At 45.0% G+C, this 25,237-nt stretch overlaps 1 protein-coding gene across 1 annotated transcript in view; it reads right to left on the bottom strand.

Annotated features, from left to right (window-relative positions):
• Window positions 1-25,237, bottom strand: part of ABTB2 (ankyrin repeat and BTB domain containing 2) — a 154,217-nt gene that overhangs the window by 4,292 nt on the left and 124,688 nt on the right. Inside the window, exons 5-15 of the mRNA XM_081164102.1 lie at window positions 24,117-24,282; window positions 23,313-23,402; window positions 22,738-22,839; window positions 13,807-13,903; window positions 13,049-13,184; window positions 10,394-10,620; window positions 8,686-8,864; window positions 7,802-7,907; window positions 7,595-7,697; window positions 4,231-4,321; window positions 2,856-2,924 (exon numbers count right to left, since the gene is read on the bottom strand). Of these exons, the coding sequence (XP_081020228.1) occupies window positions 2,856-2,924; window positions 4,231-4,321; window positions 7,595-7,697; window positions 7,802-7,907; window positions 8,686-8,864; window positions 10,394-10,620; window positions 13,049-13,184; window positions 13,807-13,903; window positions 22,738-22,839; window positions 23,313-23,402; window positions 24,117-24,282 (1,366 nt within the window). The remainder of the gene's footprint in view (window positions 1-2,855; window positions 2,925-4,230; window positions 4,322-7,594; window positions 7,698-7,801; window positions 7,908-8,685; window positions 8,865-10,393; window positions 10,621-13,048; window positions 13,185-13,806; window positions 13,904-22,737; window positions 22,840-23,312; window positions 23,403-24,116; window positions 24,283-25,237) is intronic.

Raw genomic sequence — 25,237 nt, 5'->3', positions numbered from 1 at the left:
TTGTCTATTAGAGAGAGAAAAATGTCAGGGAGATGTGCCAGTTAATTCAATATGGACATTAAGTCCACAGATAACACTGAGTACGATGTAAGAGTGTTTTGGTAGCGTACTATGGCTGTCCCACTTTAGACTGAAAGTGTATTCCCTCACAAAACAAAACAAAACAAAAAACAAAATGCATGTAGGAAACCAGGGCATTATGAGGTTTAGTTCAGTTCTCTTCATGGATGTACTAGTTTTACTGCTTACAGAGCTTTCTATAGGAGGAACACTTAAAAAACAATTGCTTGGCTATGTGCTGCACAGCGGTAAAATCCAGAATTTAGCCATCTATTTTTAGTATTGCATACAATGGCTCTCAGCATTCTGTGCGGATGGAAATTTTCACCAAGGAGTCCACTCTTAACACATATTATGAGGCGGTCCAGCTATGTGAAGTACTGTCCTATGTGTGTGTCTGAATGGCTGGATCAGGTTTAAGCCCTCCAAAGTTATAGGGAACTGGAACTGTATACCCCACACCTCTCCCTCTCCATCTCCCTGTCCATTAACTCGAATGTCTAATCGCTGTTTCAAATTCCATGTGTATCAGGCTGAACTGCTTATCTTTGCTGCCAGGGCTAATTCTCCTTGATTACTCTCCATATCTCTCAGCAACCTTTCCTCCTGACCACGTAGGCAGCCTTGGCTATATCTCTAAGACCTCCCTGTCCTTTGCGTTGGTTACGCAGCTGTGTCACTTCTCCCCAAAAGCCCTCCAACTTCTCTCGGTCTGGTCAGCTTAAATTCTGCTATGCCCTGGCCATTCACCTGTGTCTCCCCCCCGCCCCAATCATATAGTAGTTTCTCAGTCTGTACTCATTTATCACACCCTCCTTCTTAAAACCCAATTGCTTGCTTCCTTCACAATCTCTGCTCCTTAAACTGAGCCAGTCTCAGCCTCCCAAAGGAAAACAATTTCTGCCTCAAAAGCAAAACAATACAGAATAAAGCAGCATGGAGCAATCTTAAACTAGTCTAGACCAGCTGCAACACGTGTGTGTCATGGCATGTCTGTGCCATTTTCTTCCATAATGAACTCTCCCTACTCATGCTGTGATGCAATCTGATCACATTTTGAGTTTTTACACCTGCACATCACATTGCTTTTATTCGCTGGATGCTCTTCTAAACTGCGCTTTGTTTCAATGAATCTCACAAACAGGGCAATAAGATACAGGTGGAAACATGGACTAGCCTTTAAAAATAACAGCTTAAAACATCAGGATGAGAGGTAAGCGGCAAATACAGATTGAAAAAAAGAAACAGCAGACATAACGCTCCCCAGATTCCAAAACTGTGGAGCATCTAACCCGGGGTGTGTGGGGAACCTTTGGCCTTCCAGGTGATGCTGAACTATAATTCCCATCACCCTTGCTGACTGGCCATGTTTGTAAATTACACTGATACCTCTAGATACGAACGAGATCCGTTCCTGAGCCCTGTTCGCATCTAGAGGTAAACTTAACTAGCAACGGCACATCTGCACACGTGTGCGTCACATTTTGCCGCTTCTGCGCATGCGCGTGATGTCATTTTGAGCGTCTGCGCATGCACAAGCGGCGAACCCCGGAAGTAACGCGCTCCGTTACTTCTGGGTTGCCGCGGAGCGCAACTCAAACACGCTCAACTCAAAGCGTATTCAACCCGAGGTATGACTGTATAACAACCTGGTTGTAGATTTTAATCTAGCTGGCCCAGTATGTTAAACTGACAAAAATGAACTTCCACCTAACATGAACCTTGTACTATTAATTTTCTACATAAATGCACAGGTCAACTAGTCTACGGGCTCCCCATTTCCAGTCACTGAGCCACAAAGTGGACTATCTGTCCTCAGAGTATCACTTTTCCTCATCCCATTATTATTATTAATTATTATTATTATTAATACCCCACCCATCTGGCTGGGCTTCCCCAACCACTCTGGGCAGCTTCCAACAAAATATTAAAATACAATAGTCTGTCAAACATTAAAAGCTTCCCTAGACAGGGAAGTGCTCTTTTGGTTTCAGAATATATCACATGGGCAAGTCTAAACTCTTAGGAAATCATTCGTCAAACAGTGCAATGTGCCTGCAAAGCGCAAATTTTGTGGTACAGATACACGTCCTCAATATTATTGATACTAACATCTCTATCCCGCCAGTCCTATGCAGCCAATTAAGAGTTCATCCTTCCACAATGCTTATTTTTAACCTTTTTCCTTTTAAATTGTTTTTAACTTTTGAAGGCTTTTATTGTATCTTTTTAATGCAAACTGCTTTGAAGTGTGCTTATGGTTTATTGGTATATATATAAAAATAAATAAATAATCCTGAACCAGCACAAGATGACAACAGACCAGTGGTTCTCAAACTATTTTTCTCTGGGCTGCACTTTCAGAATAAATATCTGCTCACGCCACACCAAATTTCTTACTGATCAGAAATACATTGGAAAACATAAAGAAACAACTCCTAGAAGTGCTTGATTTATAACACAGAGCATGACTATTTTATAACATGATCATAGGACACCCAGAAAGTATAAAACAATACAGCTACATAAGAACATGAATCATTCCCAAAGTATAATGATAAATGGCAACCAGGATTGTCCTCAGAATCACTTGATGCTCTTGCTCTCATTTTGAAAAGATACCTATCCATATTCGGGGGGGGGGGGATCGGTGAAACTATACTATACTACACTGAAATGTTTAAATGTTTCTGTAATTGTCTTTGCATCTTCCTGCCACACTTGCCATCCTCTCCTGCTACACCCTTTGAGAACCACTGCAATAGACCGAAAGGGATTGGGAGAAATGCTCTCACCTCTAAAATATCAGCAGTAGGAATTTCCATAGATTCTGTTCCTCCATAATATAAATATTGCATCAGCATCTGAAACAGGAACACAGCCAAAGCAGTGAGAAATACGAACTCGCAGGTTTGCCTTGGGAAACTCACACAGCAACTTGGCTCCCAATACAGAAACTTTCAGTGATTATAAATTAAAGCAAGTGCAATATGCAATATTAATTTCCGTGTAAGCTCTTTACTATTCAGCTCTGGCGATGGACCGGTCTGGCCAGGAAAGTCTGGATGCAAACATAGCAATTACAGCTCAGCTCAAGATTAAAATACAGAATGTCTCCACTTTGCAAACTGAGCTGCAATTGCATTTTTCCTATATAGCCAAAGCACAAAAAATAAGTGATTGATGGCTGAGGAAAGAGCGCAAATAAACGGATCCTTGTGTCAGTTCTACAGAATGTTACTTTTAGGCTTTCAGTTTTACAGCTTCAACACATTTTCCTGTAGATCTTTAAAAACAGATCTGGAAAGTGGGAAGAGCTCCTGAGTGTTGGATTTCAGTGGTGTATATTTTTGTTTATATGCCAATGCCAACTCTCCCTTTTCATGACATACTGGACATTAAGGTTTGCAGATGTTTGAAAAAGAGAGTAAAAGTTAAATATTCCAATCCTTTTAACCTTTTGACCATTAAACAGATTCAACACAAAGGCTGCACATTTTCTGACTCTATTCAGACCTAACTTGCTTAACATGGCATAAAAATTATGCCTCGTAACTTCCAGCAGATTTTGGTGACTGTTTACACAAGTACAGTTTGAGCTGTGCTAGAAGTCCCAGTTACATAGCTGTCAACGTTTTCCTTTTTTAAAGGGAAATTCCCTTATTCCGAATAGGATTCCTCGCAAGAAAAGGGAAAAATTGACAGCTTTGCCCAGTTATCTCTGGTATACATTTGCTGTCATGGACAAAAGTAATGTGTGAATTAGAAGATCTTGGACATGGTTAATAGCAGTTCATCACCAATGCAAAAAGTGACACCATGACATGAAAACTGCTGCTGAGCATTTCAGAAATCTCTGATTCACAAGCTACTTTGTCCACATCAACAAGTAACCGGGGATGGATTAAAATGTTTGGTTGGACAAATGAATTTTGGGTAGATCTCAGTTTGATGAATGAATTTTAGAGTTCATTTATATTGGTTTCTTCTTTTGAACATAAGCAAAAGCCGCTTCTTCAGCCAAAATTGTTAATTCTTTTGAATGACAGGTCCCCTAAACTGAAACTTTTCAGACTATGAATCTGTACATCTTATCTGTACATCCTCTGAATCATACTCAATTTTAGCATTTGAAAAGGGTAACAGTGCAGATTATTCTTAAACACATACCTTGAAGATATTGTACTTCATATCACTAATTTCTACAGTCTTGCTGCCTTGACTGTCTTGTTCAGTTTTATTGGTCATCAGTGTCTTAAACCTGTGAAAGTAGAGGAAAGATTTCAGAAAGAGCCTTTCAAGCTACATTTTCTTAGATTATTTTTCTATACGTGAAGTGAAAAAGGGGCCTATAGCTTTAGGAGTTTCAATGACACCTTCTTTCCTGATAGAAACATCTATGTGAGAGGCAGAATTAAAAATATGTAGGTAGAACCATTTTTAAAAAAATAATCTTTATTAAAGTTTCAAAAGGTTACAAAAAACAAAACAGGAAAACAAAAGAAAACACTAAAAACAACAAAAAAGATTCCACCTTTTAGGTCTCATTTTCAATAACTTCTTTTCATGACTTCCCCACGCCTCCCCTTATTGTATTCCAACTCCAGTTGTTTGTTCAAACAAGTTTTTATCCTTAGTATCCTAACCATAATTTGTTAATTTACTTAACCATAATTTGTTAATATAATTCTTTATAGTAGGTTTAAACCTTAGTTCATTATTATCCTTAATTTAGTTTATTTAGCAATTTTTAAAATATATACCTTAATTATATATGAAAAAAGAGATATAGAAACAAGAGAAAAGATGCCTTTCCTAAGGTTGTCCCTAATTCCCATCCACGGATTCCCCATTCTTATAATAATAAAGAACATATAATTTTTACACAGCAAAGTAAGAATCAGGCCGCCTTTGGACTTCTAAACCCCACCCTTCTCTCCCCGGTTTCAGTCCCAAACCAAAGTCCAGTTAGTCCATCTTTTTAGCCTGGTGACCTTACGTCCGAGGCTCTCAAATCTCTCTCAGTCCCTTTCAGCCGGCTTCTTCGGAGGTCTCTCATACTAAACATCCAAGGTCGAAGAGGTACCTTCTCAGTGCTGACCATGTTTCTTCCAGCCATGCCTACTTGTTTAAAGGTGGAGCTCCAGCTCTGTTTCTTGAGACTATATGTCCCAAATTGTCCAGCTTTCACCTTGGTTGAATTAGAGTTCATCTTGGCAGGTCTCCGGCTCTCTTTTGTCTTCTGTAACATTTCAGCCACCCCTTCTTTCTGCTCCTCCTGTTCAGCAGGTGTCTTTTCCTCCTCTTCAATCTTTGGTTTCTTTTCTTGTCCAGCTGCCTGTGTTTTGAGCATCAAGTCCCTTTCCAACTCAGTAGGTATATTTTCTGTTAACTTCGGTTTTGTGGGGCTTGTAGACAAAACATGGCCTTGTACGATCATCTCTCACAGCTTTCCCACGAGAAAGATAAGCTCTTGCAAGTCAGCTCGTATTTCCCGACCTAGTTCCATTCTTGTAATGTCCAAGAATCCCCTCTAGAGGGATTCTGGTTACTTAGTATTCTTTTCCCTTCCGATCCAAAAGTCAGATTTATTTGTATCAGTCTTTCTTTACTTTCAATATTTTGTAACAATATAACCGGTTAAAATTTAAGCTTTTGGTTTTTCCCAACTTTGACAGCTAATTTGACAGCTGTCAAAAGTTTTCTGTAGATCCTCAGCAGGCTCTTTTCACGGGTTACTCCCGGGCTTGAGAAAAGTGGTACTTAATCCAAACAAATAAACTCTTGTCCTCCAGCACATTAGCGTAGTCCTTTAAATCCGTGGAATTTATATTTTTTATCCAATCACAACAATTCTTCTCGCAACCTTAGTTGACAGATCCTTGCTTTAAACTGTTTACAATAGGGGGGAGACGGACTTCCCTTTTTTTTTTAACCTCCCCCGCTCGTACCAAATCCAGAACCGAATTATTTGTAATCCAATTTCCAAATTACTCACGGGTTGTTGTTCTTGATTTTAAGTCCAAATTTTAGCAGGAAGAAGTCAGCGCTCTCCGACAAATGGCATGCGGCTTCGCTCGGCAGGGGAAGCAGTAGACTCACAGCACCACGCCGCTCCCCGGCACCCGTTCCGTAGCCTTTAAAAAGGCTCCTTCACGAGTCGGGAGGGCGCTAACGGTGCCCGCCGAGTCACCATGTCCACGGGCTCCGTGCCCGTGGTTTTTAAGGGTCCCCGTGTCGCCGGCACGGCAAGACCCAGCCTCCTGTCAAGCCGATTCCCTCCGGAGCTCGGAGGGAATCCGCCATTAGCCAATCGCGCTAACCCGGAAGTCTGGTAGAACCATTTTTTTTTTTACTAGCTCCTGGTATATGAAAGAAGTTATGAAGGACTGATTAAGATTTAACATGTGGCCAGGCCGGGAACAAGCCGTGGGATTGCATGCACCCTCCTGCCTCTCATTATTTCCCCTTGTCCTTCAAAGCCTGGTTTTGGCTAATATGTGATCTTATCCAACTCTGGTTAAAGTGAAACATGAAATACTTGCCAATCAGCTGACTGCATCCAAGTACAGACAGTCCCAATGGGGGTTGCATTTGCATCACTGACTGCAAGCCCTGCTTTCAGCAGGAATGGGCTCCCTTCTGGAGCCCTGATCTAAACTTCCAAAGTGAAACCAATCCCAGTGGGGCTTACATTTGGTATCAAATTTTAAAGGAGATGAATGCCGGGCATGTTTTCCAAGAAACAATCAGGAGCACAGTTTAACCTTCTTGAGGTTGTTCCTTCCCATCAGTACCTTTACTGCCCTGCACCTGACAATAGGTAATGGACAGTTGGTTCTGGTTGAGAAAATGGTGTCGTGGCAAAAACCAGAAGGCATGTTAGGTCTAATGAGACCCACAGGCAGTAGGTTTCCCATGCCTGCTACATACCATATCTAATCCTGTTTAGTCCTGTTCTCCTTGAATGAAGAAAAGCCTCCCTCTAGCCTTGTTCTCTGCCATTCTGAGCTGCAACCATCCATTAATCCTCCTTCTACAGCTTAAGTATTTACTGTTCAGGTTTTGTTCAAGTTATCAATGTTGTTCTTGATTTTAAGTCCAAATTTTAGCAGGAAGAAGTCAGCGCTCTCCGACAAATGGCATGCGGCTTCGCTCGGCAGGGGAAGCAGTAGACTCACAGCACCACGCCGCTCCCCGGCACTCGTTCCGTAGCCTTTAAAAAGGCTCCTTCACGAGTCGGGAGGGCGCTAACGGTGCCCGCCGAGTCACCATGTCCACGGGCTCCGTGCCCGTGGTTTACATGAAAGTGTAGATCGGATGCGATAGATACACAGACTAATGTGTATGGAGAAGAACACAGCTGCCAAGACAGTGATGCTTCCTTGCATCCATATTCAAAGAAATGACAGCTTGGCATTGTGAAAAACTAAAATAGGGATTACTTCTTTGAGTAAGCAACTCAACCATTCATTTTTCTTGATCTTGGAATGACTCTGCAAAGGTATTATGTGCCACTTCCTAAGTATCTCACCTGTTTGAAGCAGTCACCAGAAGAACTTTGTGTGCATAAAACAGTTTTCCTTCCACTAGAAAAGTAACATCGGACATATCTTTGTTATTTAAAAAGTGAGGATCTGTGGAGGAGAAGAAGAAGAGGAGGAGGAAATGGTTTAGCAAGGCTTTACAGCTACAAAGTCAAAAACAATACCCTCAAAATCTCTGCTGGTGACCATCTTACCTAGGCGTGCTGGAAGTGTCTTCCTGATTTCAGGAATGCCAGGGATGGGGCTGCTTCCGTAGCAATGAGCGAAGATAGAGGCAAGTTGCTGGTTGATAGACTCATTCTGTGAATAAGAACAAATGGAGATCATTAGAGCTCTGTAAGGACCAATCTCATACAGCTAAAAGCTGCCTATTTTTCTTGCTGCTCCCTTACAGTATATAGAGGAATATGAAGGACAAGGAGTTAAAATTCAGCTCTCTGCAGGTTCAAACAGAGCTAATTTTAAATCCATTCCTACTGGAATCTCTCTTTGCTAAGAAAAATACAAATCTGGACCCCACTATGTGAGCTAGATGTCTTTTCTGAAGCATATAGGGATGTGATTCCACAGCTGGGAGGGGTGATTTTTGCAACTAGTTGTGAATTGCTTGAGCTGGAGTAAGACTAGGGCCTGTATTATCCTTTTGAAGTGTCTATCTACTTCTGTATAATGCAGTGTGACTATTTAGATCTTTGCAAATTAAATGCATTTAAATTTCCATGTATGCAACTGTGTGGCAGAAAGGCAGAATAAAAGTATTTTAGCTAAATAGTGTGTGTGTGTGTGTTAATGAAATCCTTTTAGAGCAAACTCAATACAGATATCTCAATTACTATTAGAAGGAGGGTCTCTGCTTAAATGGAGACTTTGTTGAGAACTTTTACATTTGACCCCTGGCAAAATTGTGTTAATCAGACTCAAGTAAACACAGCATGGTATTGTCCCCTGCTTCCAGAATTAACTGGGATCCTCACAGGTCACTGATTCTGCCCAAGCAAACTACAGAGCCCTTGGAAGGAGCCGAAGATTTTCTTGAGCCAAACAATGCATATCTGAATATAGTTTTGAAACAGATTACTTTGCTGGTTCTGAGGATTTCAAACATCAGCTGCAGTCCATCATTAACCAGCTCTTCATTGTAGTCTTCTTCTTTAATGGTGACGAATTCCCGTAGAAGATTCTGCACTACTGAGTAACGAGACTGATAAAAAGTTGTTTGGAGTGACTCAATCCACACGTGGAGCTTCCATGGGATTCCTGTGGCCATTCATTAGAAAGCAAAAATGATTATTTTACCATGGAGAAAGCTCTGAATTGATGGCAGCAAAAGAAAAGGCAGAAAATATACACATTTTCTTTTTTTTGCTGAATCAAACCAAGTGATTCTTCTCAATATTCTAACCAGATGTCTCTGGGGAATTTACTTTCAAGGTATGATAGACATAGTGGGTTGTATATAAAACTAGTCCTACTCAGAGCAGACCCACTGAAGTTAATAAAGGTAAAGGTAAAGGACCCCTGACAGTTAAGTCCAGTAGTGGATGACTCTGGGATTGCGGCACTCATCTCGCTTTTCTGGCCGAGGGAGCCGACATTTGTCTGCAGTTTTTCCAGCATGACTAAGCCGCTTCTGGCGAAACCTTCCTGCCGGAGCGGTACCCATTTACCTACTTGCACTTTGACGTGCTTTCGAACTGCTAGGTTGGCAGGAGCTGGGACCAAGCAATGGGAGCTCACCCCATTGTGGGGATTCGAACCACCGACCTTCTGATCAGCAAGCCCAAGAGGCTCACTGGGCCAGTCCACTGTCAACCAGACCTTGCAGGGGGCCGGACTATATTTTGAAAAAAAGAAGAAGAACGAATTCCTATGCACCACAAATAACCGAGAGATGCATTTTAAATAAAAGCACACATTCTACTCATGTAAAAACACGCTGATTCCCGGACCGTCCGCAGGCCGGACTGAGAAGGCAATTGGGCCGCATCCAGTCCACGGACATGCCTACCCATATCCTATACATTGTTTCTAAAACTGAACATTGCTACAACTAGATGTTTACAACAAACACAGTGAGTTCTTTGGCATGGGTCAAATTAGGAACAGATGTGAAACGATTTTAAAAAATCTTGGAGATCTGTATTTATTTATTTGCTCTGCTTTTAGAATGTGCAAACAAATGTTAAAAGTTGAGAAATCACAGGGCAACGTTCTGTTACTTTGCAATTCTCATGTGTTACTCCAACAGTAAGGAGGGCCCTCTTTCTACTTCAGAAACACTATAATTAATAAATAAAATATGGATAAACACAGAAATGCAAATATCTCCTCTCTCCACTACTTCTGTTGTCTTGCCTTTTAGAATGTAAGCTTTCAGGCAGGTGCTGACTTATTAAAGTTTTATGTAATGTATTCTAGAAACATATTTAGAGGAATTCAACGCTGCACTCGTTCCAGTGGTGCAAGCATTTTGGCTTGCCAGATAGAGCGATCCCTCACATGCTGTTTTAACCCTACCCCTCAGATCCAATTTCGGGAGTGCAGGGGCATACGGGGAGGACAAGAAGGGGGCACCCCATCCGTAAACAGAGGTCCTTGTTCAGGGCTTATGCTGATGGGACTCAGCGGTTGAATCTTGCCCACTATATAAGATGCGCTGAAACACCTCTTTTAAAAATATAAATAAATAAATAATGTTTATAGACAGAGTGGGAATGCTCCCATATCTTAAAACCACAGGGCTTGTTATTCTTGAAGCAATGTGTCCGGAAATGAGCTCCCCTTACCAAGCGTTCTGAGCTCCATTGTGATGTCGACGTAGCCATGCTCAGCACTGTAGTACATGGCCTCTTGCAAAGCCTTCATCCTGGCTTTGCATAGCTTAACCTGGCCCCCGTTGGAGCTTCCTTGGCTGGAGGTGTCACTGTCCACGCCCTCTGCTAAAATCTCTTCCAGCGAGAGGACATCTCCCTTGGACTGCTGCGGCTGGGTCAAGAGCTTGCGCAGAACATTTCTGCAATAAAGGAAAACGAGAGATGCTATTCGCGGTTGGGTGTGGTATCCCAACGGGTTCTCTTCAGGTGTTCAGATCCTGTGTTTGTTAAACATGGGATGTGTAGGGTGGGGCATGAGAGATGAGTGTGCTATAGCAATATTCCCCATTGAACCTGTGGCCCTCCACAAGTTGCAGAGTGACTGTCTGAAGAAGAGAGCTTCCTGTACCCATAGAGATCTTCAAAACTCCATTACAGTGGTAGGTAAAGGTAAAGGGACCCCTGACCATTAGGTCCAGTCGTGACCAACTCTGGGGTTGCGGCGCTCATCTCGCTTTTTTGGCCAAGGGAGCCAGTGTACAGCGTACATGTGGCCAACATGACTAAGCTGCTTCTGGTGAACCAGAGCAGCACACGGAAATGCAGTTTAACTTCCCGCTGGGGCGGTACCTATTTATCTACTTGCACTTTGAGGTGCTTTCGAACTGCTAGGTTGGCAGGAGCAGGGACCGAGCAACGGGAGCTCACCCCGTCACGGGGATTCAAACCGCCGACCTTCTGATCAGCAAGGTGGTTTAATCCACAGCGCCACCCGCGTCCCTATTACAGTGGTACCTCAGGTTAAGAACTTAATTCGTTCCAGAGGTCCGTTCTTAACCTGAAACTGTTCTTAACCTGAGGTACCACTTTAGCTAATGAGGCCTCCCGCTGCTGCCGCGCCGCTGCCACAAAATTTCTGTTCTCATCCTAAAGCAAAGTTCTTAACCTGAGGTATTGTTTCTGGGTTAGTGGAGTCTGTAACGTGAAGCGTCTGTAACCTGAGGTGCCACTGTAGTCTAAAACACACAAGAATGTACTCCATGGGTACAGAAGTCTCCCCACTTCAGAAGATTGCCCTCCTGCTTGTGGAAGGTGATCCCAATGGCAACTGGAGTGGCGGTGGCAGAGCTAGCATGCTCATTGTCCCCTCACCTCTTTACTCAACATGTACAGGTATTGCCTGAAGAGGGCTAAAGCATAAGCTCATTCCAGGTTATGCGAGAAGTTTGGGTTAATAGACCCTTATCTCCACAGATACGCTTTAAAGATGGCAAAGTGCCTTTCCATATCAGCAGGATAAATATAAAAGCAGACTTCAACATTAAATCCTTTCAGTGCTTGCATACTTGTTTTGTCCATCTGTGTTTCCCACCCACCTACCCCAATTTGTATCCCCTTCTTCCTCCAAAGAGCAAGAGAAGCATACATGGCTTCATCTTCCTTAACCATCATAACAATCTACAGCCACCCCATGAGCTTCATAGCTCAGCAGGTCCACATTCCACTGCACCACACCAATTTACACGACAGCCACACCAACTGTTAGTGGTTGATCTAAATTAATGCTTGCCGCTGTTCTCTCTGCGCACAAGCTGGGCACATGACGTTTTCTGTATGAATACAGAGGGCACAAATTTATCTCTCCTGTATGCTCTCCTTGTGCATTTTTCCCAGAAAGAAGCAACAGATAGCGAAATTTCCTGCTGCTTTTCCCTAGTGAAGAAAGTAATTGATACTCTGTAGTTCAGGTACCCATGATTTTAGCATGGGGGTGTTGGGGGGAGTGAATTAAAAATCAAAAGATAGCAGCAGAGACATGAGCTCATGATCTTCCTAACTTAGGACTTATGTCACACAAAAATGTTGTTTTCTTCTGTGTTTGTAAACTTTTAAAAAATTACTCTGTTAATGTCAATGTCAGGATGCTGTCAGCAACTCCCAGCTGTTGCCCAGGAAAGTATAAAGACAAAGGAAGATTTCTTACCGTCCTTTTTTATTCAGTATTTACAGAGAGAGGCTATTGAGCCCAGCCTCTTGGATAATGGTGTTGTCCCGAGTGAATCGCCACCCTCCGTCTCTCCCACCTCCTCACTCGTCATTCTCATCATCTCCTCTACAGGTGCTGCTATGTGCCCTCTGTCTCTGAGTTCTTTGCTCTCCTACTTTCAAGGCTCTCTGGGTTCTGGGAGATGGAGGGGCTGAAATGCTGTCTAATGACAACATGTCAGCTGGGTGTTGTTCTGGCTCTCCCATGATTTCCCAACTTCCCCCCTCATCTGCCTCATCTGCTACCTTCCTCAAACCCCTGTCGTACATCTTTTCTGTCTTCCTCCTCCCTGGAAGGGTCGGGATGGGGAGGCGGTCTCCACCATTCCTCCTCTGCCCAGTCCCTGACTGTCAATGCCAGTGAAGTTCATTCTTATGATGCCTATACTGAAGAGGGCAGAGCAGTGGCTAAGAGAGTGTGGGTTATGCTAGCCCTGCAAAATGCCCCTGGTCTTGTTATACCCATATTGCTGGAAGGAGAGGGGAGATAGTGTACGACCACCTTGAAGTGCAGTCCATTGCTGTTAACCTGGCATTTTAGGCATCAGTGTCTGCAAACGAGTGCCTGTCCATGAGGTTTACCTGTGTCCATGTGCAGCGGCGTGGCTAAAGCAATTCATGTCCTCGTGAAGCGATGATGACATCCCGTTGGCTTCCAGCATGCTGAGAAGAGGATCTGCTCCCCGGCTCAACAGCAAGCTGACTAGCTCATAATTGCCTAGAAAGACAAACCATTTTACCTTTATTGGTGTTTTCAAAGGATATACTATACTGTATAGAAACCATCTGATTTATGTATTCATCCATAGAGAGAAAATAGGTTATAGGTTAACTGATGCACACCACACATTAAAATGCTGTACAGTAAAAGACACACAGTTGAGAAACAATCCAGGTATAAAAGAACACACATAGCGTGAGCAGAGAATCCTGTACGTAGGGTGGGACACGTCCCACTGAGTGTACAAGAGAATGTGCAGTCTAGGAAATGAGTATACAACTTTGTGCATTTGTACAGCAGACACCTATGACCATTCCCCCTGAAATAGGATGAAGAAGACCGGATGGACATGCCTCCACTTGGGTCACACACAGCCTTCTACACGTGGTGCAACTTACACATCATCCCAGTGCCCCACTGTGCACACCGAATGCTCAGTCAGCAATTGCATGACAGCAGCCGTCAGCTTAAAAATATTGAAGGGTGCGGGAACAGATGCATTTGGCAGTTTTGAAAATATTGCTTCTTCCCACTTTTATGTGTTTTGACACCTACTGCGCATTAAGAGAGCAAATTCCTGCTTCTGGGGAGTGAAAATGCAAGGCTTGCTCAGACTTGCCTGCTGCTGAAGCCAGCTGGAGTGGGGTCTCTGCATAGTTGTCCTCTCCACTGTTCACAGCAGAGCCTTCGACGTGGGCTCCAGCATCCAGGAGCAACTGCAAATGCACAGTAGGAACAAAGAACTCAAGAAACAGAGTAACAGAAAAGGTACAAGAGTAACCTCCCTCGGCAGAAATCCACTACAATCGAACCTCTACTTACGCGTCCCTCTGGATATGGAATCTTCAGGTTACGGCCACGGAAAAACCCCGGAAGTGTATACTTCTGGGTTTTGCCGCATGCACATGTGCAGAAGTGCTCAATCGTGCCACGTGTGTGTGCAGAAGAACACCTCTATTTATGTTATCTTTGGGGTGCGAACGGACCCCCAGAATGCATTAAGTTCGTATCCAGAGGGTCCACAGTACTAGGCTGATAGCATCCACCTCTCTTCTTATTGGAGAATGCTGTGTGGAAAACTCCTTCAAGTTTACTTATGTTTACTGCCTTCTTGTTTACTGGCTCTAAAGGTCTCAGTGTGTATGTTCTTCAATGAAACATTACAAAAATATGAAAAAGGGAATGCTGTCATTAAAAGGAGCATTTTGATTTGTACTTCTGAATGTTCCTCAAAGCTGCATTGTCAGTTACACAACTACCACTGAGTAATCCAAGCATGTGTGTCCATAGGATCTGCCCACATTGTGTTTACTCTGATATCAAGGAAATAAACAACTATCTGACTTTTAGAAGACATCTGAAGGCAGCCCTGTTTAGGGAAGTTTTTAATGTTTGATCTTTTATTGTGTTTTTAATATTCTGTTGGGAGCCGCCCAGAGTGTCTGGGGAAACCAAGCCAGATGGGCAGGGTATTATTATTATTATTATTATTATTATTATTATTATTATTATTATTATTATTATATCAGAATTGGTCCTACAATTAATTCCCATGGGTCACTGGAGACACCTGAAAAACAGAGCTTCCAAAGATAAAATGTTTACCACTGAACAACAGGGAGTGAGTAAACATTAATTGCAGTTAACAAAAACATGGCTTAGAAAGCCCAAGGCTTCATTTCTTCTGAAAGGTTCTGTTGACAGGATTCTCAGCGGTGTCTCTGGGGCAAAACACGCTTATTATCATTGCATGTGTAAATTAAGTGTGCCCGGCCTTTGCAATACTAAAGAGTGCACTGGCAATGCTCCAAGTCTTTGAAGGCAAAATCTCATTTGCATGGACATTTGCATTTATGTATAATTCGAAATTGAATGAACTCTGTCCACAATTGCTTGCTAACTTATGTGAACAGAAATAGCAGAAACAGGAAAATCTCTACCCTTGACTGCCACTTGCTGTTGTTCATTTTAAATTCCTATTGACATTAAAGGGAGAAGATAGCAGTATTTCAAGAGCCCAAAATCCATCACTGGGCCCAAATTCTACAAAGCCTTTGACCACAACACAGACAATATAAGCAGAAAGAGGACATGCACAAGGCAGCAGCTAACGTGTTTGGGAGTGTAAGGAATGACCAACACTGGTTTTTCCAATGACATATTAAAGAAACATTTCAAACATGTTGCTTTGCAACTTCTGGATATATTGTTAGATTTCATTAATCTAATTTTTAAGATGTAGACACATTCTAGCTACCAAATATACTTATCAAAATATCTGCTCATATTGCCTCCTCATTATCTTGGAAGAAGAAATTAAACAAATAAAAGCTAGTTATAAATGGAGCATCATTCCTTATACAGTGTGGAGGCACTCTTACCTGGGAGTAAGCCCCACTGAAGTCAATGGGACCTACTTCTGGGTAGACATGTATGGAATTGTGCTGTAAATTTAAATTCTACATACACTTCCAACTAGACCCACTTAGGATCATACTGCAGGCATTCTTTTTATTACTTGGGAAGAGGGAGGAAACTTTTAGACTTCTCTTCTCCATGTAAAGGTCAATTCTGCTATAACTACTAGAAGAGCCTGGATAAGCATAACCAGTGCGATGCCACCGTTTTATAAATGCACAAATGATTTTACACATATTCTTCCCGTATCCAGATATAATTAATAACAGCAAGAGGATCTGGATTTCCAGATGTCTCTATTGTCCTGCTGTAACTAAGCATGTGATCAATCCTGATCTTAAAACAATCATATTGTGGGCAGATCCCTTGGAAATATATCATGATGGTACCTTTGCAACTGGTCCATGAAAACTTTTAAAACATTCAGATAAACAAATAATGAGGAGCAAAACATTGCATGAACAAATGTTATGCCATATTTATACTGCAGACATAGCATATCAGCACTGCAAACTTGCTGAATTTTTCTTCCTTCTGGAAAGCTGGGAAGTACAGTGGTGCCCCGCAAGACGAACGCCTCGCAAGACGAAAAACTCGCAAGACGAAAGGTTTTTTCGTTTTCGAGTTGCTTTGCAAGACGAATATCCCTATGGACTTGCTTCGCAAAACGAAGCTTGCCCCCGCACCCCGGACCTCTTTTGAAGCAAGGGGCGGCGGGGAGAAGATCGCTTCTCCCGTTGCCAGCCCCGCAATCTCCGGGGGCAGAGGGGAAGGCGCACGCGCGCCTTCCCCTCTGTCCCCCTACCCCTTTTGAACCAAGGGGCAGCAACGGGGAGAAGTGATCTTCTCCCCTCCGCCCCTTGCTTCAAAAGAGGGGATTCTCCCCGCTGCCCCTTCCCTTGCTTTAAAACAGGTCCGGGGACAGAGGGGAAGGCCCGTGGCGCTTCCCCTCTGTCCCTGGACGGTCTCCATAGGAACGCATTGATTGATTTTCAATGCATTCCTATGGGAAACCGTGCTTCGCAAGACAAAAAACTCGCAAGAAGAAAAAACTTGCGGAACGAATTAATTTCGTCTTGCGAGGCACCACGGTAATACAAAACTGATATAAGTTTATTAGTGTGGTATATTTGTTGGAGATGCCAAGATCATGTGTTGAGCTGAAAAATCAAGTCAACTTATAATAGATCTGTCTGCAGATCCAGTCCTAATTGCAGTTGGGTTATGTGAAAGATTTAATATTCTGTAAAGATATAGAATTTGAATCTATTTTTTAACAGAGAGACATATGATAATCTGTCATAACTGGGGAAAAGTAAGAAGTTCTACCTTGGATGAATGGATTTTGAGGTTTGGGGAGTTAATGAATGTAGTAAAAATGACTAATATCCTAGAATCATAGAATCAGAGTTGGAATAGACCACAAGGGCCATCAAGTCCAACCCCCTGCCAAGCAGGAAACACCATCAGAGCACTCCTGACATATGGTTGTCAAGCCTCTGCTTAAAGACCTCCAAAGAAGGAGACTCCACCACACTCCTTGGCAGCAAATTCCACTGTTGAACAGCTCTTACTGTCAGGAAGTTCTTCCTAATGTTTAGGTTGAATCTTCTTTCTTGTAGTTTGGATCCATTGCTCCGTGTCCGCTTCTCTGGAGCAGCAGAAAACAACCTTTCTCCCTCCTCTATATGACATCCTTTTATATATTTGAACATGGCTATCATATCACCCCTTAACCTCCTCTTCGCCAGGCTAAACATGCCCAGCTCCCTTAGCCGTTCCTCATAAGGCATCATTTCCAGACCTTTGACCATTTTGGTTGCTCTCCTCTGGACACGTTCCAGTTTGTCAGTGTCCTTCTTGAACTGTGGTGCCCAGAACTGGACACAGTACTCCAGGTGAGGTCTGACCAGAGCAGAATACAGTGGCACTATTACTTCCCTTGATCTAGATGCTATACTCCTATTGATGCAGCCCAGAATTGCATTGGCTTTTTTAGCTGCCGCGTCACACTGTTGGCTCATGTCAAGTTTGTGGTCAACCAAGACTCCTAGATCCTTTTTACATGTACTGCTCTCAAGCCAGGTGTCACCCATCTTGTATTTGTGCCTCTCATTTTTTTTGCCCAAGTGCAATACTTTACATTTCTCCCTGTTAAAGTTCATCTTGTTTGTTAAAGTTCATCTTGTTTGTCCTGAGGGTAAGGGAAAGTCTTCAAGTCAAGTCAATAACTTGGTTATTGAAAAATGGAGTGTGTTCCCTGAGTGAGTGCTTGTGGGCCCTGCTTTTGCCACTTACCATCTGGCTTGGGGCGGGGCCTGGGGCCTCATAAGGACTGCGTGCTGCTTGCGGCCTGCTGCCCAGGAAGACTCCCTGAGTGAGTGCTTGTGGGCCCTGCTTTGCCACTTACCATCTGGCTTGGGGCGGGGCCTGGGGCCTCATAAGGACTGCGTGCTGCTTGCGGCCTGCTGCCCAGGAAGACTCCCTGAGTGAGTGCTTGTGGGCCCTGCTTTTGCCACTTACCATCTGGCTTGGGGCGGGGCCTGGGGCCTCATAAGGACTGCGTGCTGCTTGCGGCCTGCTGCCCAGGAAGACTCCCTGAGTGAGTGCTTGTGGGCCCTGCTTTTGCCACTTACCATCTGGCTTGGGGCGGGGCCTGGGGCCTCACAAGGACTGCGTGCTGCTTGCGGCCTGCTGCCCAGGAGGACTCCCTGAGTGAGTGCTTGTGGGCCCTGCTTTTGCCACTTACCATCTGGCTTGGGGCGGGGCCTGGGGCCTCATAAGGACTGCGTGCTGCTTGCGGCCTGCTGCCCAGGAAGACTCCCTGAGTGAGTGCCTGAGGGCCCTGCTCCTCCCTGCCACTTACCACCTGGCCCGGGGCGGGGCCTGGGGCCTCATAAGGACTGTGTGCTGCTTGCTGCCTGCTGCCCAGGAGGACTCCCTGAGTGAGTGCTTGTGGGCCCTGCTTTTGCCACTTACCATCTGGCTTGGGGCGGGGCCTGGGGCCTCATAAGGACTGCGTGCTGCTTGCGGCCTGCTGCCCAGGAAGACTCCCTGAGTGAGTGCTTGTGGGCCCTGCTTTTGCCACTTACCATCTGGCTTGGGGCGGGGCCTGGGGCCTCATAAGGACTGCGTGCTGCTTGCGGCCTGCTGCCCAGGAAGACTCCCTGAGTGAGTGCTTGTGGGCCCTGCTTTGCCACTTACCATCTGGCTTGGGGCGGGGCCTGGGGCCTCATAAGGACTGCGTGCTGCTTGCGGCCTGCTGCCCAGGAAGACTCCCTGAGTGAGTGCCTGAGGGCCCTGCTCCTCCCTGCCACTTACCACCTGGCCCGGGGCGGGGCCTGACAGGCCTCACTAGGACAGTTGTTACTGCCGGAGAGGCACAGAGTGTTTTTAAAATGTTTTTTAAAAATTTTCTTTGGATTTTTTGTATGTGGGGGGTGGGGGTGGGATGGATGTTTGGTTGGGCTTGGGGAATTATTATTTTTTTATTTTGATGTTTTTGTAATTTTTACATTTTTTTGTTTGTATTGTTTTATTGGTTTTGTTTGTTTGTTTAAGGTGTTATTTTGTTTTTAGGGGGAGGGTTCAGGGCTGCCGGGGAGTGGGCCCCAGCCCACAAAATGGCTGGGGCATGTTCCACAGGGGGGGATGCACTGGGACAACCGATCTCAGTGATCACGGGTAGGAGGAGGAGTTACGCTAAGACCAGACCATGTCATTACAGAGGAGGCAGGTTTAGTCGTTGTCTGAGGACTATCCCTGCCTCCGGGTCTGGTCCTGTCCGGATGGATACTAGAATCAGCAAGGGATACCCACGTGACCTGAAGGTGCTGCTGTGCAATGCCAGGTCAATGATTCGTAAGACCACTGCCATCCATGACTTGATCATGGATGGAGGATTTGACCTGGCATGTGTAACAGAGACTTGGTTGGATGAAGCAGATGGGCCTGTCCTTGCCGCTGCTTGTCCACCAGGTTTCTCTTATGCACAGCAACCCAGGTCACGTGGGCGGGGAGGGGGGGTTGCAGTGATTTTTAGGAAGTCATTAGTTTGCACCAGGCGTCCTATTGGGAAGACCCAGTTTTCTGAGTGCATGTTCTGGAAGTTGGGCAATAGGGGCAGTACAGGATTCCTTTTGGTGTACCGACCTCCCCGCTGCACCAAGGATTCCCTGCCCGAGCTGCTTCAGGTCGTGGCGGATGTTCTCCTGGAGACACCTAGCCTGGTCGTCCTAGGGGATTTTAACATCCATGCCGACACGACCTTACAAGGGGCCGCTCGGGACTTCGTGGAAAGCATGGCCTCCATGGGGCTGTCCCTGAATAAGTCTGGCCCAACCCATAGCCGTGGACATGCCTTGGACCTGGTGTTTACCTCTATGGATGTTGGTGATCTGACACTAAGTAAAAGCGAAATGAAAGAAGTGCCATGGTCAGATCACTTCCTGGTGCAACTGGACTTCTCTGCGACCCATCCCCTCTGCAGGGAGGTGGGACCAATTCGGATGGTCCGCCCCCGCCACTTAATGGATCCAAATGGTTTCCAGAGAGTGGTAGGGGATGCTTTATCCCATGTTGATGGCCTTTCAGCCGATTCCCTGGTGGCCCGCTGGAATGTGGAGTTAACCAGGGCTATTGACTGTTTGGCTCCGAAGCGCCCTCTCCGATTGCATGGAGCCCGGACAGCCCCGTGGTTTTCCACGGATCTGAGGGCAATGAAACAATCGTTGAGACGGCTAGAGCGCCGGTGGCGGATAACTCATTCCGAATCTGACCGGACACAGGTTAGAGCTCAACGTCGAGCCTACCAAGTGGCGATAGCGACAGCGAAGAAGAATTTCTTCACCGCCTCTATTGCATCTGCAGAAAACAGCAGCAGGAGACTTTTTCAGGTGGTTCACAATTTAGCGGAACCACCTGCAACATCGGGGCCCAGTACGGGCCACATGTTCTCCTGCAATGATTTTGCAAAGTTTTTTGCAGATAAAATCGCCCAGATTCGGGAAGAAGTAGACTCCACCGTGGGAGCAGGGCCGGGGCGGGAGAGTGCTAGAGTTCTGTCTAGTCAAGTTGAGTGGGATCAATTTCAATCTGTTACCTCCGAGGATGTGGACAGGCTGCTTGGACGAGTGAAACCAACCACCTGTCTCCTGGATCCTTGCCCATCCTGGCTTATAAAAGCTAGCCGGGAAGGACTGGGCGATGGGCTTCGTGGGGTGGTGAATGCTTCCCTCCGTGAGGGAGCCTTCCCAGACCCGCTGAAAGAGGCGGTTATTAAACCGCTTCTTAAAAAACCATCTTTAGATGCGGCCACGATGGCCAACTATCGCCCAGTCTCAAATCTTCCATTCCTGGGCAAGGTGATTGAGCGAGTGGTTGCTGAACAACTCCAGGCACGCCTGGAAGAAGCGGACCATTTGGATCCCTTCCAGTCGGGATTCAGGCCTCATCATGGGACTGAAACTGCCTTGGTCGCACTGGTTGATGATCTCCGGCGGGCTAGGGACAAAGGTGAGAGCTGTTTCCTAGTTCTGCTGGATCTCTCAGCGGCGTTTGATACCATCGACCATAGCATCCTTCTGGACCGTCTTGAGGGGCTGGGAGCTGGGGGCACTGTTATACAGTGGTTCCGCTCCTTCCTCCTGGGCCGTGTTCAGAAAGTGGTGGTGGGGGATGAGTGTTCAGACCCTTGGGCCCTCACTTGTGGGGTGCCTCAGGGTTCTGTCCTCTCCCCCATGCTTTTTAACATCTATATGAAGCCGCTGGGAGAGATCATCAGGAGGTTTGGGCTGGGTGTTCATCAGTATGCGGATGACACCCAGCTCTACCTCTCTTTTAAATCAGAACCAGTGAAGGCGGTGAAGGTCCTGTGTGAGTGTCTGGAGGCGGTTGGAGGATGGATGGCGGCTAACAGATTGAGGTTGAATCCTGACAAGACAGAAGTACTGTTTTTGGGGGACAGGAGGCGGGCAGGTGTGGAGGATTCCCTGGTCCTGAATGGGGTAACTGTGCCCCTGAAGGACCAGGTGCGCAGCCTGGGAGTCATTTTGGACTCACAGCTGTCCATGGAGGCACAGGTCAAATCTGTGTCCAGGGCAGCTGTTTACCAGCTCCATCTGGTACGTAGGCTGAGACCCTATCTGCCTGCGGACTGTCTCGCCAGAGTGGTGCATGCTCTGGTTATCTCCCGCTTGGACTACTGCAATGCGCTCTACGTGGGGCTACCTTTGAAGGTGACGCGGAAACTACAACTAATCCAGAATGCGGCAGCTAGACTGGTGACTGGGAGCGGCCGCCGAGACCATATAACACCGGTCTTGAAAGATCTGCATTGGCTCCCAGTACGTTTCCGAGCACAATTCAAAGTGTTGGTGCTGACCTTTAAAGCCCTAAACGGCCTCGGTCCAGTATACCTGAAGGAGCGTCTCCACCCCCATCAGTCTGCCCGGACGCTGAGGTCCAGCGCCGAGGGCCTTCTGGCGGTTCCCTCACTGCGAGAAGCAAAGCTACAGGGAACCAGGCAGAGGGCCTTCTCGGTAGTGGCGCCCGCCCTGTGGAACGCCCTTCCAGCAGATGTCAAAGCGATAAACAACTATCTGACATTCAGGAGACATCTTAAGGCAGCCCTGTTCAGGGAAGTTTTTAACGTGTGACATTTTACTGTATTTTTGGTTTTTATGGAAGCCGCCCAGAGTGGCTGGGGAGGCCCAGCCAGATGGGCGGGGTATAAATAATAAATTATTATTATTATTATATGTTCGTAATGTAATACAGTGCAAGGAAATATTCAACCACATACACTATTAAGTATATTATAAATATAATATGTAGACAAAATAAAATGATCATATGAAGTCTTTTTAGGAGTAAGTTTATTATATGTTGTTATTTGTGTGATGACCTGGTACTGCTGTTATTTTTTAAAAAAACCTATGCTCTATCCTGTTTGCGTTTAATAATAATAATAATAATAATAATAATAATAATAATAATAATAATAATATTTACAGTATAGATATGTGTTCCAAAAGCAACAAAAGCAACTAGTTTCTGAACTTTCATGCCCTGCGTCTCCCATTTTGTTTATTGTTATTTCAAACTGCAGATTAACAACTTGTCTTTTGCTCACCTGAACTACAGAGATATGTCCATGTAACACAGCAAAGGTGAGTGCAGTCCAATGCCGGCTATCAGGATGAACTGATGGGTATCGGGAGGAACTACCAGGGACCTAGGAAAAATTGAAAGAATGTTTAGCCACTGCCATCTTTCTTCTCCCCTTAGAAATGTCTGGGAGTGGCACTTCCCTAGTAAATTATGGCCCCTGGGAGTGACAGGCTGACACAGCTCAGAAAGTACTGCCAACACCAATCAGTGTATTCAATCCCTTGGGTTCTTCTACTGCATCTACTGGTTTCCTTCAGAGGCTGCTTTTGCAGGGAGGAAACATTTACTCCCTCTATTTCCCCATTACTATGCCACTGTTAATCATGACCTCATCTGTGGCAAGCTTTGAAGGTGATTTAATCTTTATTGCTCTAGAATCCATAACAATTATTTTTCAAAGAAGGAAATCTCTCTCTCAGAATAGCCTTCAGTACATGCAATCGTCCCAAAACAAGACACCGTTTCTGAGGGATAATAAGAAATGGTTCTTGGTCAGACCTTAAACTGGCAGCGTCCCTGGGTTCAGTCTTTACTTACTGGTATATCTAGATTTGCACCAGCATCGATCAGCATCTGGACCATGGCTTCATCACCAGCAGAACAGGCATACATGAGTGGAGTCATACCCTTTAAGGACAAAACGTGTGGTCAGCAAACTTCGATTGCTATGCCCAAAAGCAATGACCGTCAAAAAGCCTGTGATTCAGATTCTCACATGGAGTTTATAGGCACACTTTTGAACCTTATCTGGGAATACTAACTGCATGAGAGAGAATCGCATAAGGGAGAGAGGGATGAGCATGCTAGGTCTGTTCCCCTGCCCCATTGTCACTGCCCATCCTCATCACCCCCCATGAGTTGGTCTGCACTGGGGAGCTGGCCCTACTTTGTAGGGGAGAACTCTGCAAGAAGAATAGGCTCCCCTCTTCTCACAACCAACTGGGGTCCCTGAAATGGCAGCAGGATACAGCCATTTTGCCTTCCCTTTGTCAACATGTCCATAATGGCTGACAACCTCCAAAGAACATCCATGGAGTGAGGGGTGTGTGCCTGCTGATGTTCTTGTTGCTGCTGTGTTGCCCCATGAGAAATTTTACTTGGTTGCTGCTGCCCATGAAATTGCCTCTGTCCGCCACTCCCCAGAATATGATAATGGTGGGCAGAAACAGGAAGGAAGAGTATCAGTTCTCATGAACTGGAATGTCCTCTGCAACTTAGAATCACAGGGTTGCAGAGCTGGAAGAGACAGTGTCTGAGCTATCTCAGTAAGTGCTTTGTATACTGATCTGCCTAATTAATTTTAGATACACCCACACCCACACACCCCGTCCTTCTACATACCTGATCGTCCATTGTATTGACCCCTTCTGGACCCAATGCTTCTATAGCTTGGTTGATTAAGTCAGTCCTTCCACAGTTCAGCATTCGAAACCCCAAATCCTGCTGGAATTTTTCAGTGGCGGCCTTTGCATCCATTCTCCGGAAGGAACTGAAGCAGCATTCAGGCCTGTGGGGGACACATAGCCAGAAAATATAGCTGCAATTTTAAGCTGTGCGTTACTGGTTTTAAAGAGGGCCATATTATTAATATTAAAGGGGGTTGTATTATTAATATTAAAGGGGGTTGTATTATGATTATTTATAGTCCTGAATTTCAGCAGGCCTTGGTTTGACTCGGCTCGGGGAAGATCAATAGCGGTGGTTGTCGACCTCTTTTCCCCTTTTGAGCACCACATTGCCCCAGGAGTAATCTGTCCACTACTGCCCCTGCATTCTGAAATGCCCTTCCCTCTGCCATATGTGAAACATCACTTGTCAGTTGCTTAAGATGTCTTGTAAAGACTAATCCTTTTGCCCAGACTTTCCCTGACCACAGAGCTGCAGCCCGTTACTACAAGATATCTGTACTTATTTTTGTTTGTATTATAACGTTTACACCCACACACCCCACACCAGAACCCCAATTATTTGTTTGCAGATAGCTGAGGAAAAACATTTTCACACAAAAATATTTTCACACAACCAGGAAAAAGCTTTTTAAGATACAAATCATTTTCTTTCAAATAAAAAGCTACCCCTTCTAATAAAATCAAGCAGGGCCTTATGACCTAATGAAAATCAGAGTTGTCTCATTCCTGTACTATATGGAACAGTACTCAACTACCCCATCCCATCTCCTTGAATAATAGGACTTCCCCCCTGCTCCCCCTATGCATTTCACACATCTTCCCCATATCAGCTCCAGAGGGTTGTGGGAACCCCTAGAACATATTTAGAAGAGGTGTGGAGAAGGTGAGGTGGGGGGAGGGAATGTGGTGTTGTGCAAGCATAAATCCTTGCGCTGTTCTGAACTTTCACAGAGGGCCACATTGGTAGGTGGGAATCATATTTCTGAATGCTCCCCCATATGAAAGCTCTATAATCTTAGAAAACTGGCATTAGTGAGCAAGCTTACCTATAAT

The sequence above is a fragment of the Podarcis bocagei genome (assembly GCF_964188305.1).
Source record: "Podarcis bocagei genome assembly, chromosome: 1".
In the NCBI taxonomy this organism is placed as follows: Eukaryota; Metazoa; Chordata; class Lepidosauria; order Squamata; family Lacertidae; genus Podarcis; species Podarcis bocagei.
This window is presented reverse-complemented; position numbering and strand designations above follow the sequence as displayed.